At 28.1% G+C, this 14,831-nt stretch overlaps 1 protein-coding gene across 30 annotated transcripts in view; it reads left to right on the top strand.

Moving 5' to 3' along the window:
* The window catches only part of LOC129950363 (potassium channel subfamily T member 2), a 216,593-nt gene extending 202,044 nt beyond the window's left edge, over positions 1–14,549 (top strand). For 12 of the 30 annotated variants that reach the window (XM_056062287.1, XM_056062299.1, XM_056062289.1 and 9 more), the window contains 5 exons: positions 7,034–7,120; positions 7,670–7,875; positions 10,303–10,618; positions 10,891–11,076; positions 11,170–14,549. In XM_056062287.1, the coding sequence (XP_055918262.1) occupies positions 7,034–7,120; positions 7,670–7,875; positions 10,303–10,618; positions 10,891–11,076; positions 11,170–11,397 (1,023 nt within the window). In that variant the 3' untranslated portion in view covers positions 11,398–14,549. Of the gene's footprint in view, positions 1–7,033; positions 7,121–7,651; positions 7,876–7,955; positions 8,127–10,302; positions 10,619–10,890; positions 11,077–11,169 lie in introns of those variants that run through there. The other 18 variants (XM_056062290.1, XM_056062302.1, XM_056062297.1 and 15 more) reach the window with 9 other exon arrangements.
* Positions 14,550–14,831: the final 282 nt, after the last annotated feature.

Below are 14,831 nucleotides of genomic sequence, written 5' to 3'. Positions count from 1 at the left end.
TAAATTTTTAGTATTTAGCTTTGGTTAATGCTTGTTGTTTCCTAGGATCCTAATTATTTACGAATCAAACAATTTCAATATGAATGCTTGGTAATTATCTTTGCTGTTTTTAATATATAATTATTTATTTGAAACATCTTAGTTTATAGAACTAATATACTTAACTTCGTCTTAAGAGGTTATTAAAGTTCTCTATAAGTTGAAGTACTTAGTTTGATTTCATTTAGTTATTGCTTGCTCTGTTTCCATTTAAATTACCTTAACTCTTAACACTGTTAAATAATTCAACATAGTCGTTAAATTTAAAACTACGCTAAAGAAGGGTGATTGATATTATAAAATATAGATATCTATGTATAGGTGTAAGAATGTATAACTATGCATAAATAATATCTAACTATTTTTGTGTCTATCGTGATAAATTGTATAGATTATTTTCGGTGGTTACGGTTAATTAGTAAGTTATTTATTCAAAAATTCTCGAAAACAAAGTAACAATTCAAGTTTTATAGACAATTTTTTCTAATTATTATCTTTTCAAATATATGTATAAGAAATTCCATAAAATAGAGTCCATAATTAATTACTACATATAGGTAGTGCTATTATATTTCCTTAACACATAAACATTTGTTTAACTGACGTTAATTCATTTTCAATGAAACACATTTTAAATTATGATGCCATTTGGTAAAAACTTAAAAATAATTGCAATAGCTCAATACTGTAGAGAATAAATCAAAATGTTTAAAGATTTTAATTAAGTGACGACATATTTTTATTGAATTCAAAATTAAAGTTTTGTTTACAAATCAAAATTTGTATTGAGTGAAATGAACTAATTTTCCAGGAATTCTTATACATTTTTTAACAGACGGGTAGGAACATATAAATGAAGATTGTTTTGGTAAAACATTTAGGAATAAACAAACAACAAATATTTCAAACTAGTAAGACAGTTCGGTAGTACCCGTGGCATGATGGTTAGTGCGTTGGACTTAGCTTAGAGTGTCCGTATGGGACCATTAAGTTAGTTGTAAGTTATGGATAATTAGGCCAGTTTTATGAATTTTTGTCTAGCTTTAAGATAGGTTTAAGATTGAATAAATAAAAATGAATTTGAAAAAAAAAAAAAGTGCGTTGGACTGTCATGCAAGGGGTCTAGGGTTCAATCCCTGCCTGTACCACCTTAATTTAAAAAAAAAATAATTTTCGCGGGTACTACCTCTTGCGAGGAATTGACAAATCCTTCAAGAGTAATTCTTGTCATGAAAAAGTGCTTTCTCAAAACTAGCCGTTCGGATTCGGCCTTAAATTGTAGGTTCCTTCCATTCCTGACAACAGTACTCGTACACAGGAATGGTTGAGAGTTGTAAGTCACTAGGCCCTGGTTCACAACGGATTGTTGCGCCACCCCATTTGATTTGATTTGAAGACAGTTCGAAGCTTCTTTGACTCGAAACATTTTTACAAAAATATTTGCTTGATATAATTCTTAATAAGCTGTAAAATAAACATTTTTTACCTCAAAATTATTTCAGTTGAAAACAGAACCAATATCTGTTTGAAAAACCTCTTTTTTAAACTTTAAAAATCTTAACTACAATATCAGAACATAATATATGTACATAGGTGCAAAAACAACGGCTCAAAGTAAATGAAGAAAAACATATTCCCTCTAACAAAACTAATTTATAAAAGTTTAAATTCTACTAGATAACAATTGAGTTAACAAGCTTTTTTTCTATTTTATTAAAATAAGTCATCAACCAGAGATAGTAAATCGTTATTTTAATTTATATTTATTGCAAACTGGTCTAGACCAAAAGGCTAATTCCCGAATGAGTAATTTTATTCAAAAACATACAAAAACTTGATATTAGAATAAAATAAAATATTTACGAAAAACAAACATAAACAACATTATGAATATTATTTGTATCCAAATATTTACATTTTCACACATGATAAGCTTTGTGTGTTGTTTTCAAATAAAAGCTTTTGAAATAGTTTATTTAAATTTATTTTGATGACAAATTAACGTTTATTTTTCTTCGTTTACAAGGTTAGTAGTTCATTTGTAAAACAACAAAGTTAAACTGTTTCAAACTATGTAATTTATTATACTAATATAGGGCAGTAAAACTCGATTTTGAAAAAATGAGATCAAAGACATATGTAAACCTGGATGTTTTGGATATTCATGTTAAGCTGACTTTACTATGCCAAGGAAAATTACAAAAAGTTTTTTTATATGCCTACTGTATTTCTGAAGCTTATTGAATAAATTCAAATTAATTAAAGAAAACAAATACATTTATGCAAATAAGATGGTTTTGTTTCCATTAGAGATTAATTTATATTATGTTATGTAATAGCGCATATCTTACACTTTAAAGAAAGAAGGTTTAACTTTAAGCTTATTCTTAATTAATGATCACCATTCGTATAAAAGCAAGTTACTTAGTAGTAGGGTTATTTCTGACATTTGATGAGTGCAAACTAATTACTAATATTCAAGTGATAAACACTTTTACATTGCATTGAAATTGAAAAGTTTTATAACCGTGTTATTTTTCAATAATAAGCGAGCTAAATTGGCCAGCGAACTTTTGTTATACAACAAATTTGACTTTTTAATTTAGGGCCAACTATAACGTATTGTTGTGAATTTAAGACTTAAAGACTGAGTTCATATATTTGGTGACATTCTATGAAAAGGATAATATGAATCCGATGGAAGCTTTGACACTTGAAAATAGTCGGAGTCGTTCGGGTCTCGCATGTTTTGATATTCATATCATTTTTTCCTTTGAATATCATTCAGAAGCTTAGTTTGGAAAAATTTGATTTTTCGGTTATACCCCTGGAAATATTGTTCATCAAACAGTTGAAAAGTGAAAAATTAAAGTTATTTTTGACTTTCCAATAATACTTAAATTTTTGAGAAAATTTCGTTCCAATCGGACACTATGATAGGCCTGAGGTTTTAAGATATGTCAAACTTCAGTTGAAATATACGGTTTCACCTCTTGGTCTCATGTCGGTTAAATGATACCTTGAATCTTGTTGTTTTTGAAAATATTTAAAAATTCTTAGCTGAAAGTTAACAATATATATCTTTTTATAGTGTATACAAAGACATTACATGTATTACTTAAGTTTTTATAAATTATTCATATACTATATTGGAGGGCTTAAAGATTTTGAACTAGCTTTTTTTGCAAAGGGTCTCTTTAAAAAAGTATCTATATAAGATTCAAAAATATACCTGTAAAATAAGTTTGTCTTCAAAGATATAAATGCCATTTGATTTGTCAAAAAAAAGCTCCATTTTTCAATTTTTTTTTTTGAAAATCGTTTTCCATTTTTTTCTTAAAAATATTTTTGTGATGCAGTTGTTTAGTGATTGACAAGAAATTAAGTCTGGACAAATCATTATCATTTTAATATTATTTCGCTGTAGCATGTTTCCCTTTTTCGGTTCTCATACGGAACTTATTTTAGCAAATAAGGTGTCAAAACAAAGAGAATTTTCCGTAGACTATGCCAAATGCATTTTATTGAATATAAATTTATAATTTGTTGAAAAAACTTAACTTTTTATTATAATGAAAATATGAAATACTCTGAAAATATTATGTTAATGGATTATCGGGTACACACCATTTTTCGTCGGTAAGCTAGTTTCCACGTACATATTTCCTTTGTATATAGAAAGGCGCGATTCATCCCAAGAAACAGCTTATCCTAGGACAACTCATCCCGAAAATGAAATACTTGTAAGCATACTTAAAGAAAACAATAATTGGTTCCGTATTCAAATTGGAAGAACCAGGATAGAAAATAAATTATCAGATAAGAAAGAGAAAGAACATGTATGTTTAAATTTTAAGGCGATCGCCTATTGGTTGTGTAACAAATAAGGTTTCAAAACGTATATACAAAGGTACCAAGTTAATTCTTCTTGATAGACACTTAAAAATAGATTGTTAACTAAACATAACATATTCGTTAATATAATATGTGCTACACGGCCATCATTGGTATTTACAATAGTTTTAGTTAGAAAAATACATTAATATGTACCAAATTCATTAATTTGGATAAAAGATAGGAATTTTGTCAAAACAATGCGCTCTGAAACTAAGTTTGTCTTCAAAAATTTAAAAGCCTTTTTATAAATTAAGAAACCTTTGATTTTGAAGAATTTTTTTTTAAATTAATTTTGTATGTATATAATATTTCAATTTTCTTCTAAAAATATTGTTGGTGTTCAGTTGTTTAGTGATTGTAAATATACACTCTACATTTGATTTTCGTAAAAATGTGTCGAACATTTTGAAAAAAAATAAAATCAATATTTTCTTAAAAATCCAAACAAAAAAAATGCACTTTTGATAATTAAATATTGTTAAGGCAATTCAAAAAAAAAAATATTGAAATCAATTCTTAAGTTGCTGAGAAAATAAAAAAAGCCAAGTTAAAAAATAAAATTTAAGGAAAAATTAAAAAAAAAAATCAATCGGTTTGTTTTTGCGAAAATTCTTATTTTCGTTTTTTGACCAAAAAATTGTACGGGGTCCACTGTTAGTTTTGATCTTAAAAAAAAGAAAAAAACACCTAGTGCGAATCTGCTCAAAGCCTTGGCTTCCAAGTTTGAACTCAATCGACCCCATGGTTTAGACTGTAGGAGCGCTAACAGACGAGCAGGTTAGACGGACGGAATCGTGGGAGCCACTTTTTTCGACTTCTCTACCATCGTTATATAATGTTTGATTTAAATCTCGTGTTCGAAATTTCTTATGAAGGCAAAACTTGCCATATACATAGTTCCTATATGTCGCAAGTAAAAAGAGCCCAGGCAACGAACCACCGTTTGCCCGTTTGTTGATTTTTTTAAGACTAATAAAATATAAAACTTCCTCGAAACTATTTTTCAACAGTCTTTTGTTATTTTTGTAGTTTTTCGTTTTTACTGTAATAACTTAAACAAGCAACAATATTTCGTAAAAGATAAGTTCTATTTCAAAATCTGTTCTTGTTTACGGGATTTTTAGTCGCAAAGAATGAAATCGTTTGAAGTCAATAACTTCATTTTTTTCACGAGATATAAGGAATCGAACACCAATTTTTACCCGTTTTGTGTAAATTTTGTTCTTCATGAAAAAAATGATGGTTGGATTTTCAATAAAATTTGACTGAATATTAAAAACAATGTTTTTATAAGATAAAATTAGTTTGAAGCAAACATTTTTTTTGTGGTTTTTCATAATGTGCTCAAAATCATTTTTTGTTTGTAAAAAAGTGACGAACATTTTTTTCGTTTTTTATTTCTTTAAAAAGGCTGCAGTTAAATTGAATTTATATTAGTTTGGTATCACGTCACATTATAAAGTATCAAATTTAGTTGAAGTTTTTTTTGGGCGTAATTTGTCCGTAGTTTTTTTGTTAAAACGACTTTAGTGAGGCGGTCACCGTCAATAGCGAGCTCCACATAACGATGATAACTTATTTCTTATGGTCCAAATGGTTATTGCAGGACGGCATGGTGGCGCGGCGTTACGTGCCATACAGCAAACCCTACGATTAACATTTTGCATGAACGATTTGAGAGTAAGGTTATCTCTCGCAGGGGTGACGTGAATTGGCCACCAAAGTCAACCCATTTGAGCTCGATAGACTTTTTCCTGTGGGGATTTTTGAAGTTGCAGGTCTTTGCAAATAAACCACAATCGACCGATGCCATAAATGTTAACATAAAACACGCCATTGCTCAAATTCAGGCAGATCGATGCGGAACAGTCATTGAAAATTGGACAACTAGGATCCGTGCCACCGTAAGAAGTCGATACATGGGCCTTTCAAATAAAAAAATGATTTTGTTAATACCTCACGCACAGCTTGTTTGATTCCATTTCAAATTCTGACCGCCCGTATTGAAAAACTCTTTATTTAGGGTCAACCAAAACGTTTAGATTTTTTAAATTGCTTAAGTAAAAAAAACAATTTTTTTGAAAGTCTTTTTTGCCTTTTCTGTGATATTATGTGTGAATATTTGTAAGGCAAACATTAAAACACTGTTCTTTATTTGTCTTTTATACGTTTGAAAAAATTCTAGAAAAAGACAATTTTTGTAAAAAATCGCAAATTTATTATTAAAATTTTCAAATTATGATCACAATTTGCGTCGTAGCTTTAACAGAATCCGTCTAAAAATAAACTACTTAGACTAGCAATTTAAACGCAATTTGATTAAAATATTAAAAATTATTAATTGCTAACCTTTCATCATTTATTATCCATAAATAATATTAAGTCGCAAATCTCTAAAGTATCGATCTTATGTTAATTAAATTAAATGTATCTATATGTGAGGATATACTCATATTGAAAAATTATTAATAGAACTATTATCATCGGTGGTTTTCTGCAAAAAAAGTATTTCCCATACTAATATTAATTTCTTCTTCTTTGGGTTCATCAATAAAATGTTGAAAGTACTTTTTAATTAACTATAATCAAGATTCCTGAATTCGATATTTTTACTAAAATAAAATTATGTGTTTTTTAATGAAGAGTAAAACAAAATAATTTACTAAAATGTAGCAAACTCTTTCAATTTAATGAATAAAATTATCATAATTTTGAATTTTGCAATCAAACAACAATTACATGGGATAAACTGTTTCCTTTTAACCACTCCCAATGTTTAAGAGAAATAAAAGCTAAATTAGTATGTGTTGCACCATTGTTAAATAACTTTATCTTTATCACTACCAACAGACTAAAAATAGTTGCTGGTACACACATAAATAGTTGTTCACCCAAAAAATGTCTTTAAACAAAAGGTATCAATAATACAAAAATTGACATTTTTCTCTCACTAAAAACTATAAGCACATTTCATCCAAAGAAATGCACAACAAAATTGAATACTTCAAAACAAAACGAAAAATTAAAATTAATATTCCCTTTCTTCTATTGCAATTTTCTATTTAACAAAACAAAAAACTTCTACCCCCCAACTCAGTCATATGTCAAATACAGTAGTGACCTCCAGATTGCTTACTCAAAGGTAGGTAAAGCGAATGCTGCCAAAAGTACAAAGGTAAATCAGGTAATATACATAAATGCATTTTGATTGTATATTGAACTTATTGTTGAAATAAAAATTCAAAAGTAAAAAACACACTTCTGGCACCGAAAATAGCAAAAGAATGCGAGTTTTTTTTTATTTTGAAAATGTTTTCCGAACACGAAAGTAGTTTGGCTGAAAAATGAAGCACATCAGTTTAAAAACTGAATATTGAAATGGAAAAAAAATTAAACTTATCTAAAAATGCTTCAAGGACTTCCTTAGATGGAATTATTGCTTGAATATTATTATAACAACTAAATTACTAACCCCTTGCTTTCTTTTGTTGCCTGGCTACATCCCTTCACTGACCTGAGTATAGTTTACGTCTACCTGTCCTTCCCTTCTTCCTCATCCGGCTTGATACCTTGCGCTTGATCCCATTCATAGATGTCGTTCTTTTTTGTTTTGTTTGTTTTTCCCCATAAAACTTGAATATCCCTTCGTTCAACCTTCAACCAAAAATCACCTTAAAAACACTGTAGCACTCTAAACAATCTAATCGTAAACCAGTCTTCTATGTTTTTCCAGTACTCAATCAATCTAGCCGACGAGGCCAGGGACAACCATGCTCAACAAATCGAACGAGCCGAAATAGCCAATTTGGTTCGTAGCCGAATGGAATCACTTAACTTACCGACCATTGATTATGACGACGTCAGCGAGAAGCGAAATCATCTATCGTATGTGATTATTAACCCAAGCTGTGATCTTAAGTTAGAGGAAGGAGATATCATGTAAGTTTGTGTCAAAATATCTTAATTCAAGATCCTTTGAGAATATTAAACCAACATTATGTATACCTAATGTATGCTAGGCTTACTATCAACTATACCCCTTTCAACAAGAATACCTAAGAACGCGTCTTCCATTTACAAACATAAAAAAAAGTTTTATATACCAAGTATTTTTTCCTACTACAACACTCCAACCTCAAGAGCTGTTTTATTATCTGAAACATAAAAGTGTTGGTCAGTCCTGAATACAAGTAGGTACCTTAAGCTAAATTTTCATACAATACAAATCATCGAAAGTCTACAGTGATTCAGTTGTCATAAAAAATCATTAAAACAAATTACAGTTAACATAATGATAATTATATACTTCCACATTGCTTAAGGATTTGATCATTTTTACACCTTAAAATGAGTAGTAAATGTAGTCAATTTAAAACGAAAAAAGACAGCGTTTTTAAATCCCAATTGCTTCGTTATTTAACGATTTAGGTTAGTTTTAAATTAGTGAAACACATGTTAAGTCCTTCAAGAAATTATCAGCACAGCTGTTTTTGTTTAGTTAGGCTTGACATTTAAACTTTCACGCCAAACCGTAACAATGGCACTGTTTAAAATTAATCCTGGAGATAGAGAGACTTAGAGATAGAAATAAATGCTTAAAGAATAAACAAGTCCTTATCTTTCCGATGAAAAACAATTCAATTTCCCGTCTTTTATTTCTTTTGAAAATTTTGCATTCAATTAAAATCTTTTCATTCTTTACATTTTTGCAATAAAGTTCTAGACTTCAAGTGAATCCAATGAATTTAATCATTCAATTCAACTCATAAACGATTGCATTCTTTTAAAAGCCTTGTCTTGGAAATGTTTGCATAAATTCCATGTCATCATGCAAGCAAAAACTCCAAATTTGGAAACATAATGAAAATAATGCATTCCAATAAAAGCAAATGGTTTAAAACCATTAAAATTCTCCAAACAATTTAAATAGATATCTAATGAAAGGTCAATATTTAAAAAATTGAATTACTTTCTCAATACATTGTTTTTATTTCTACTCTTCGGAAAAGAATCACAAATTTCATTTAGCAGGTGATAGAGCTTCAAATCAAATATATTCATCATCACTATAAATTAAATCAAATTTAAATTAAAAAAAAATTAATATAAATAAAAAGCTAATTTTGTTTTTCTTTACAATACTTTAAACTTTACACAACACAAAGTTTTAAATACTTGCACAGTTTTTAAATTTACCTATATTTAACTTGAAGTCCAAGCCCATACTGCACTTAAATGCTTTTGCGCACTTTTTTCACAAAAAAAAATTGATTTATTAAAAAAAAAACTATAAAGTTATTTATTAAATTAAAACTTTTTGATAATTCATTTAAACATACGATTATTCATAAAATTATACAAGACCAATTCCACAAAATAAACATTCCGGCTTCGAAAAAAAACCATAAGTCGGGCAATGGCTCCCAAATAGATATCTAAAAATAAAGTTTTGAAAAGGTTGCATATTAGTTTGAATCATTGAAAATACTACACATGTTGAAAAGTTTGACTCTTTGAAAAAAATTGTTTTCAGCTTAACAGCAATAAATAACAAAGTCTTAACTTGTTGCTTAGAAACCTTAGGGTTTAAATATTTAAGTATGTCAAATATTGCATCCGGTCTTTTAACACCTGTGGAAATAATACTGAAGCTTTTATTTTCCTTAATTCGCTCTATATAAACCCCAAATGTATTATCTTAAAAAATAATATTCAATTCCTGCAAAAAAAATGTGAAAATTCAATATTGACAAAAATAATAAAAATCTTTACTATGGTAAAAAGTTTTCCAAATATTTCGTACCAATTTGGAACTCTCAAAATGATAACCCCTCTAACCAATTATTTGCATTACTATCTGGTTGAGGAACTAAGACCGATTTCAAAAATATTACCTCTCAATGATTAAATATTGTCAGAAGGCAGCAACTTTTAAATTTGGATAGCTTAATGACGGTGCTTTATAAAATTGTTTAATTGTTGTTGTTGGTTAGGTAAGGTTTGGTTTTCCAACAAAAACACAACTTCATCTACAAGAGACAACAGTACAAACTTTGCATTTTGTATGTAAACCTTATAAGAAACACCGGCGATATTAAAAATTCATATTCCACTTAGCTTGTACCTCAGCTCTTTGGTTTAAGATAAAACACACACATAGAACATTTGATTGCAATGAGCATTTAACATTTTTCAAATTAACAATTCCAATAGAAAGTTTCTATGTAGCTTATTTTCAAATTTATTTAAAAAAGGAAATTATTTACTCCTTACACCTTAATCCTGCTTAACAGTTAAACCTTTTTAAAGTCTTTTAAAACACAAAAAAAATAAGACTAACACGACTTTGTTTTAAATATTTTTCAGCTACTTAGTTCGACCATCACCATTTTCGGCGCAAAAAACATTCGAACGTCACAATTCACGCCGGAAGTCAAACATATCATTCTGTTCGAATATTAATATCGGAGCTGCCTGTGGACCAGGTGTAGGTGGTGCTGGATCAAGACGCGGTTCCGGCATGAGCATGAATCCAATGCAAATGCAAAGTGTCCAGACTTTGGCTGGGTATGCATCACCACGCTGCACACCACCAATTCACGCAATTAAATCCAATTCTCTTTCTCTACCCGACAGTCCGACAGTGGTGGGCTCAGCTCGTGGACGCAGCAATTCCTTACGGGTTGGCTACATTTCTTTTTTTTCTGTTTCTTTTTTTTTTTCTCCATTTCAATGTCGTCTCACTAAATGTTTATTTTTAATCACTAATCAAATATTTAAATATTAAAACAAAAATCCAAAAATTCAACAATTGAAATATTGCTAAATTTTATAATAAATTATTCCTTTTGATCACCATGCACTCACCATACATAAAATGATCGATTTGTTTGGATAAATTGTTGTGGTAAGAAGGACCCAGATACTAACATGCAATACCATTCCGTGTTTCAGATTGAAAATGATATTCTGCTACGTCGATCGAGTTCCCTGCGACAGGGACTGCCCAATGTCGGAGTAAGTGGCCGACGAAAATCATCATTGGAAGAAATCGGAATCAGCCACTTTACCACGCTGATGCAAGCAACGAATCACTCAAATCCCATCAAGATCGCTCTCAATGGCAGTATTGGACTCGAGGTAAAATGAATTATCCCTGCAAAGTTCTGGCGTCATCATTTCATCCCATTTCAATTGGCGAACTTGCATATATATTCAACTTATATCGAAAAGAATCAAATATCCTTGCAGGTCACACCTCCAGAAGAGCCAACTCAAGTGCTAGGTCTGCCATTAACTGGCGGCATAAATCCATCAACTCTGGGCGGCTCATCGTTCGGTGGATCATCACTGTGCATGAATACTGCAGATTTGGGCAGCAGCTCCGCCTATCAATATCAACAGGAGCAATTACAATCAATGGCACCGTCGCCGCAACATCTACAAGGCACAATTGTATGATACAACCTAATGTGGGGCCGCAGGCTCCGCTCGTCAATATCGAAGAAGAACAAGTGGATTTAATGTAAATTATATATACACTATTTTTTAAGTTAAAATAATTAATTTTAAGGAGGAACAAAATAAACAAACAATTAATAAACAACGATTTAAGGTATATTTGAAACGCTTAATGATATTAACTCTGCATAGTTTAAGTAAATAGTATGTTAATTTAATTTTTCCTTTTAATAGTTTTTCTATTTTTAAAAAATATATTTTATTTTGATTTTGAAAAAAATGGAAATTATTTGATTCAAAAGAGCCTGCTAAATTCATCAGAAACAACTTAATAGTACTGAATCGCATGAACTTAAAATGCAAGCTTAGATTTTGATTGCATCATTGTGCTTGTTGTTGAAATTTCAATAAAGAATAACTTCTTTTCAACAAGATCAAATCTACAAGTTCTTATTTTCTTGAACCCACCCTATAAAATTGTATACGAGTATGTTCTTTCTTGTATGACATTTAAAAAAAAGATTTTCCCTTATAAATTAGTTAAATTATAGAGTTTTCCGTTATGAAGTTTCATTTTAATTTGTATGTTGCATACATAAAAATAGGTAGGCTTCCTAAGCCTACCCAAGCAACTTCAGAATGATTCATTATAAAACAAATTCCAATATCATAAACATGCTACAAAGGGCCAAAAACTTTAACTGAACTCAACCAAGAGGAAGTTTTTGCGATCAGTATTTTACTTTAATATGTGTTGACAATCTAAGTTCACTATTACTCATAAATACCATTTCAAAATTGCAATATTGCTTGAATATTTAAGGTACATGCACATTAATAGAGTTTCAAACCAATTCATTTAATTTTTGTTGATATATTGCATTGTTTTTAATATTTATTATATTTAAAAAATGCCATTTTCACTTTTTATAAAAATATTTTTTTTAACCTCACTCAAAAATTTATTTCATTCTTAAAAAGTTCCCCATATTTATTGAATAAACAAATTGGGAAAAACAAGAATAAAGTATCGTTTGATAAATTGTTCTTTAAACCTTAATGTATAGTAAATTATTAATTATTATTAGAATATAAAAACAAACAAAGTGTTTTTGGGAACAAATCAGTAGTTTTCTATTTCATTATAAATGCAAAATAAAATTAAATATTAAAATATACACAAATACTAGAAATAGTTTCATAACTAAAAAAGAATTATTATAAAAATATTGTATATAATATTATGTAAGGCTTAAAACAATTTAAGAAATTATTTTGCTTTATCCCGATTTTACATAATGTATGTTTATTAATTTTCTCTTAATTTCACACCCATTTTATAAAAAGTTTGTTTAAAATTGTAAATATTTTGGGATATCTATTTTTTACACGTTATCTGTCCTAAAATAAAATTTGAAAAAAATTATAAATGTGAATTATTAAATAAAATAATTCTTAAAAAAATACCCTTTTAAAATATAATTCCTATAGATAAGATTGTGCACTATAACATGTTTGTATAATGGATGTATATTCAATTTTAATGTAGTTAAATATTTTTTTATAAAATTTCAAAACTGTACTACCACACAGACATTTTAATTACTGTGATATCAGAACTATGTTTGCTTGAACCATATCTTTCTTATTTTCTAAAAACAAAAAGAACTATATAATAAAATATATATAACTTAAATGTTGCTTTTAACATTTGTTTATTTAAATATTTTTTTTTGTTTAAAATTGTTTAATAAGAAAACAAAAGTGAAAGAAGAAAGAAACGCTTTGGTATACTATGAACGCTTTACAAAACAAAACATACTTGAATCTAGGTTAAGATATTAAAAAAGAAAACTTTTGTCAAAAAATATAAATAAATTGTAAATTAAAATAAAAATTACAAAATTACGAACCTTTAGGATTAAAATGTTGTCGGTAATTTGAAGACAAGTTTTAATATATTCCATTATTAATTTGTCTCCATCAAACTCTAGGTCAATTAAATTTCCAAAAAATATCCATTGAAAAAAATATTTAAGTCTAAGTTGTAATTAATTTTATCTTGTTTTAATATTACTTTTATGCTATACTGATTTGGTTTCAGTTATGTGTTTGATCTGTTGAATAGAATTCATTGCAAATTTACAATTCTGGAATTTACAACTTTGCTGATGACAAAATTGTTTGTAAGAGGTGTAAAAGGTGTTGTCTGAAATTAACTGCAACGAGTAAGTTTTTATAACATCTGGATGGTATGGTTTTATTTCTTACTACAATTTAATTAATTATTTTTTATATTTTTTATTTCTAACAAGAAAATGTGTATCATATAATTTTTGTAATGCACCCGATTGGTTTTAAATATAAAAACTTGTCAAAAGATACAGATAACATTTAATGTAATTTATGTAAATATTTGTTAAAAACTTGCAAAAATTCAATAATTTCAAAAAAATAAAATTTAAAATTACCTTAGCTATAAATAAAATCGAAAAAGCTTGTAAATATAAGATACATCTAGTAGCCCAGTAGAATGTTAACATGTTGTATAAACGTCAAAATCTTATTTTATTTTCTAATTTGGAGACAAACCTATAAAAAGGTTCGAACAAAAAGTAAACGAAATATTCTATTGTTATTTATTTCTTTTTTTTTTTATTATTTTCACGAACATAAAATTATAATTACGAGTATTATCAGAAAATATTATTATGCTAGCTTTACTGTATCTGATCTGACTTTAAAGGCCTTAGAAAAAAAATTAAATGTTTATAATACATGTAAGTAATTTATAATATATGTACCTATAAGACATAGTTAAATATATATATACTTACATTATATAGCAAATCAGATTTAATTAAATGTTAAGAACATCATTTAAACGAAAAATTTTAATTATATAAACAAAAAATTAAAAAAAAACTATCTTAATATTCATCTGTTACGATCCAAGAACAAATCTTGGATGGATACAACCCTATAGTTAATGTTAGAACAATATGTTTCCTTTTTAAGTTTTGAAATTATTTGCATACTCTTGAAAAACAAAAATACTTCATCAAATAACTAGATAAAATTGTAAATACAATGAACATCAATATAAAATAGAACGTAATAAATGAAGAACAAAACAATTTTCTTAAAAAAAATATTGCATTTTTATTAAATTTGGTTTTAGCGGTTAAGGTTTTTGATGAAAAGAAGATTTTTTTAAGACAAATCTGAGTTAAGTCAGATATGTACTACTCACAGGACAGACGAAATTTAAAATTCTTTTAAAAAATTAAAGAAATTTATTAAATGTTTAACATGATATTTTGGTTTCATTGATAAGATCTGTCTTGCACGGCTGGCGCAACGTACTACTATGGAGATCATGGGGGCTGTCCACTATCATTTCAGCTAAAAAAAGTCAACAATTCTTTTAAAAA

The sequence above is a fragment of the Eupeodes corollae genome, chromosome 3 (assembly GCF_945859685.1).
Source record: "Eupeodes corollae chromosome 3, idEupCoro1.1, whole genome shotgun sequence".
Taxonomy (NCBI): Eukaryota; Metazoa; Arthropoda; class Insecta; order Diptera; family Syrphidae; genus Eupeodes; species Eupeodes corollae.
This window is presented reverse-complemented; position numbering and strand designations above follow the sequence as displayed.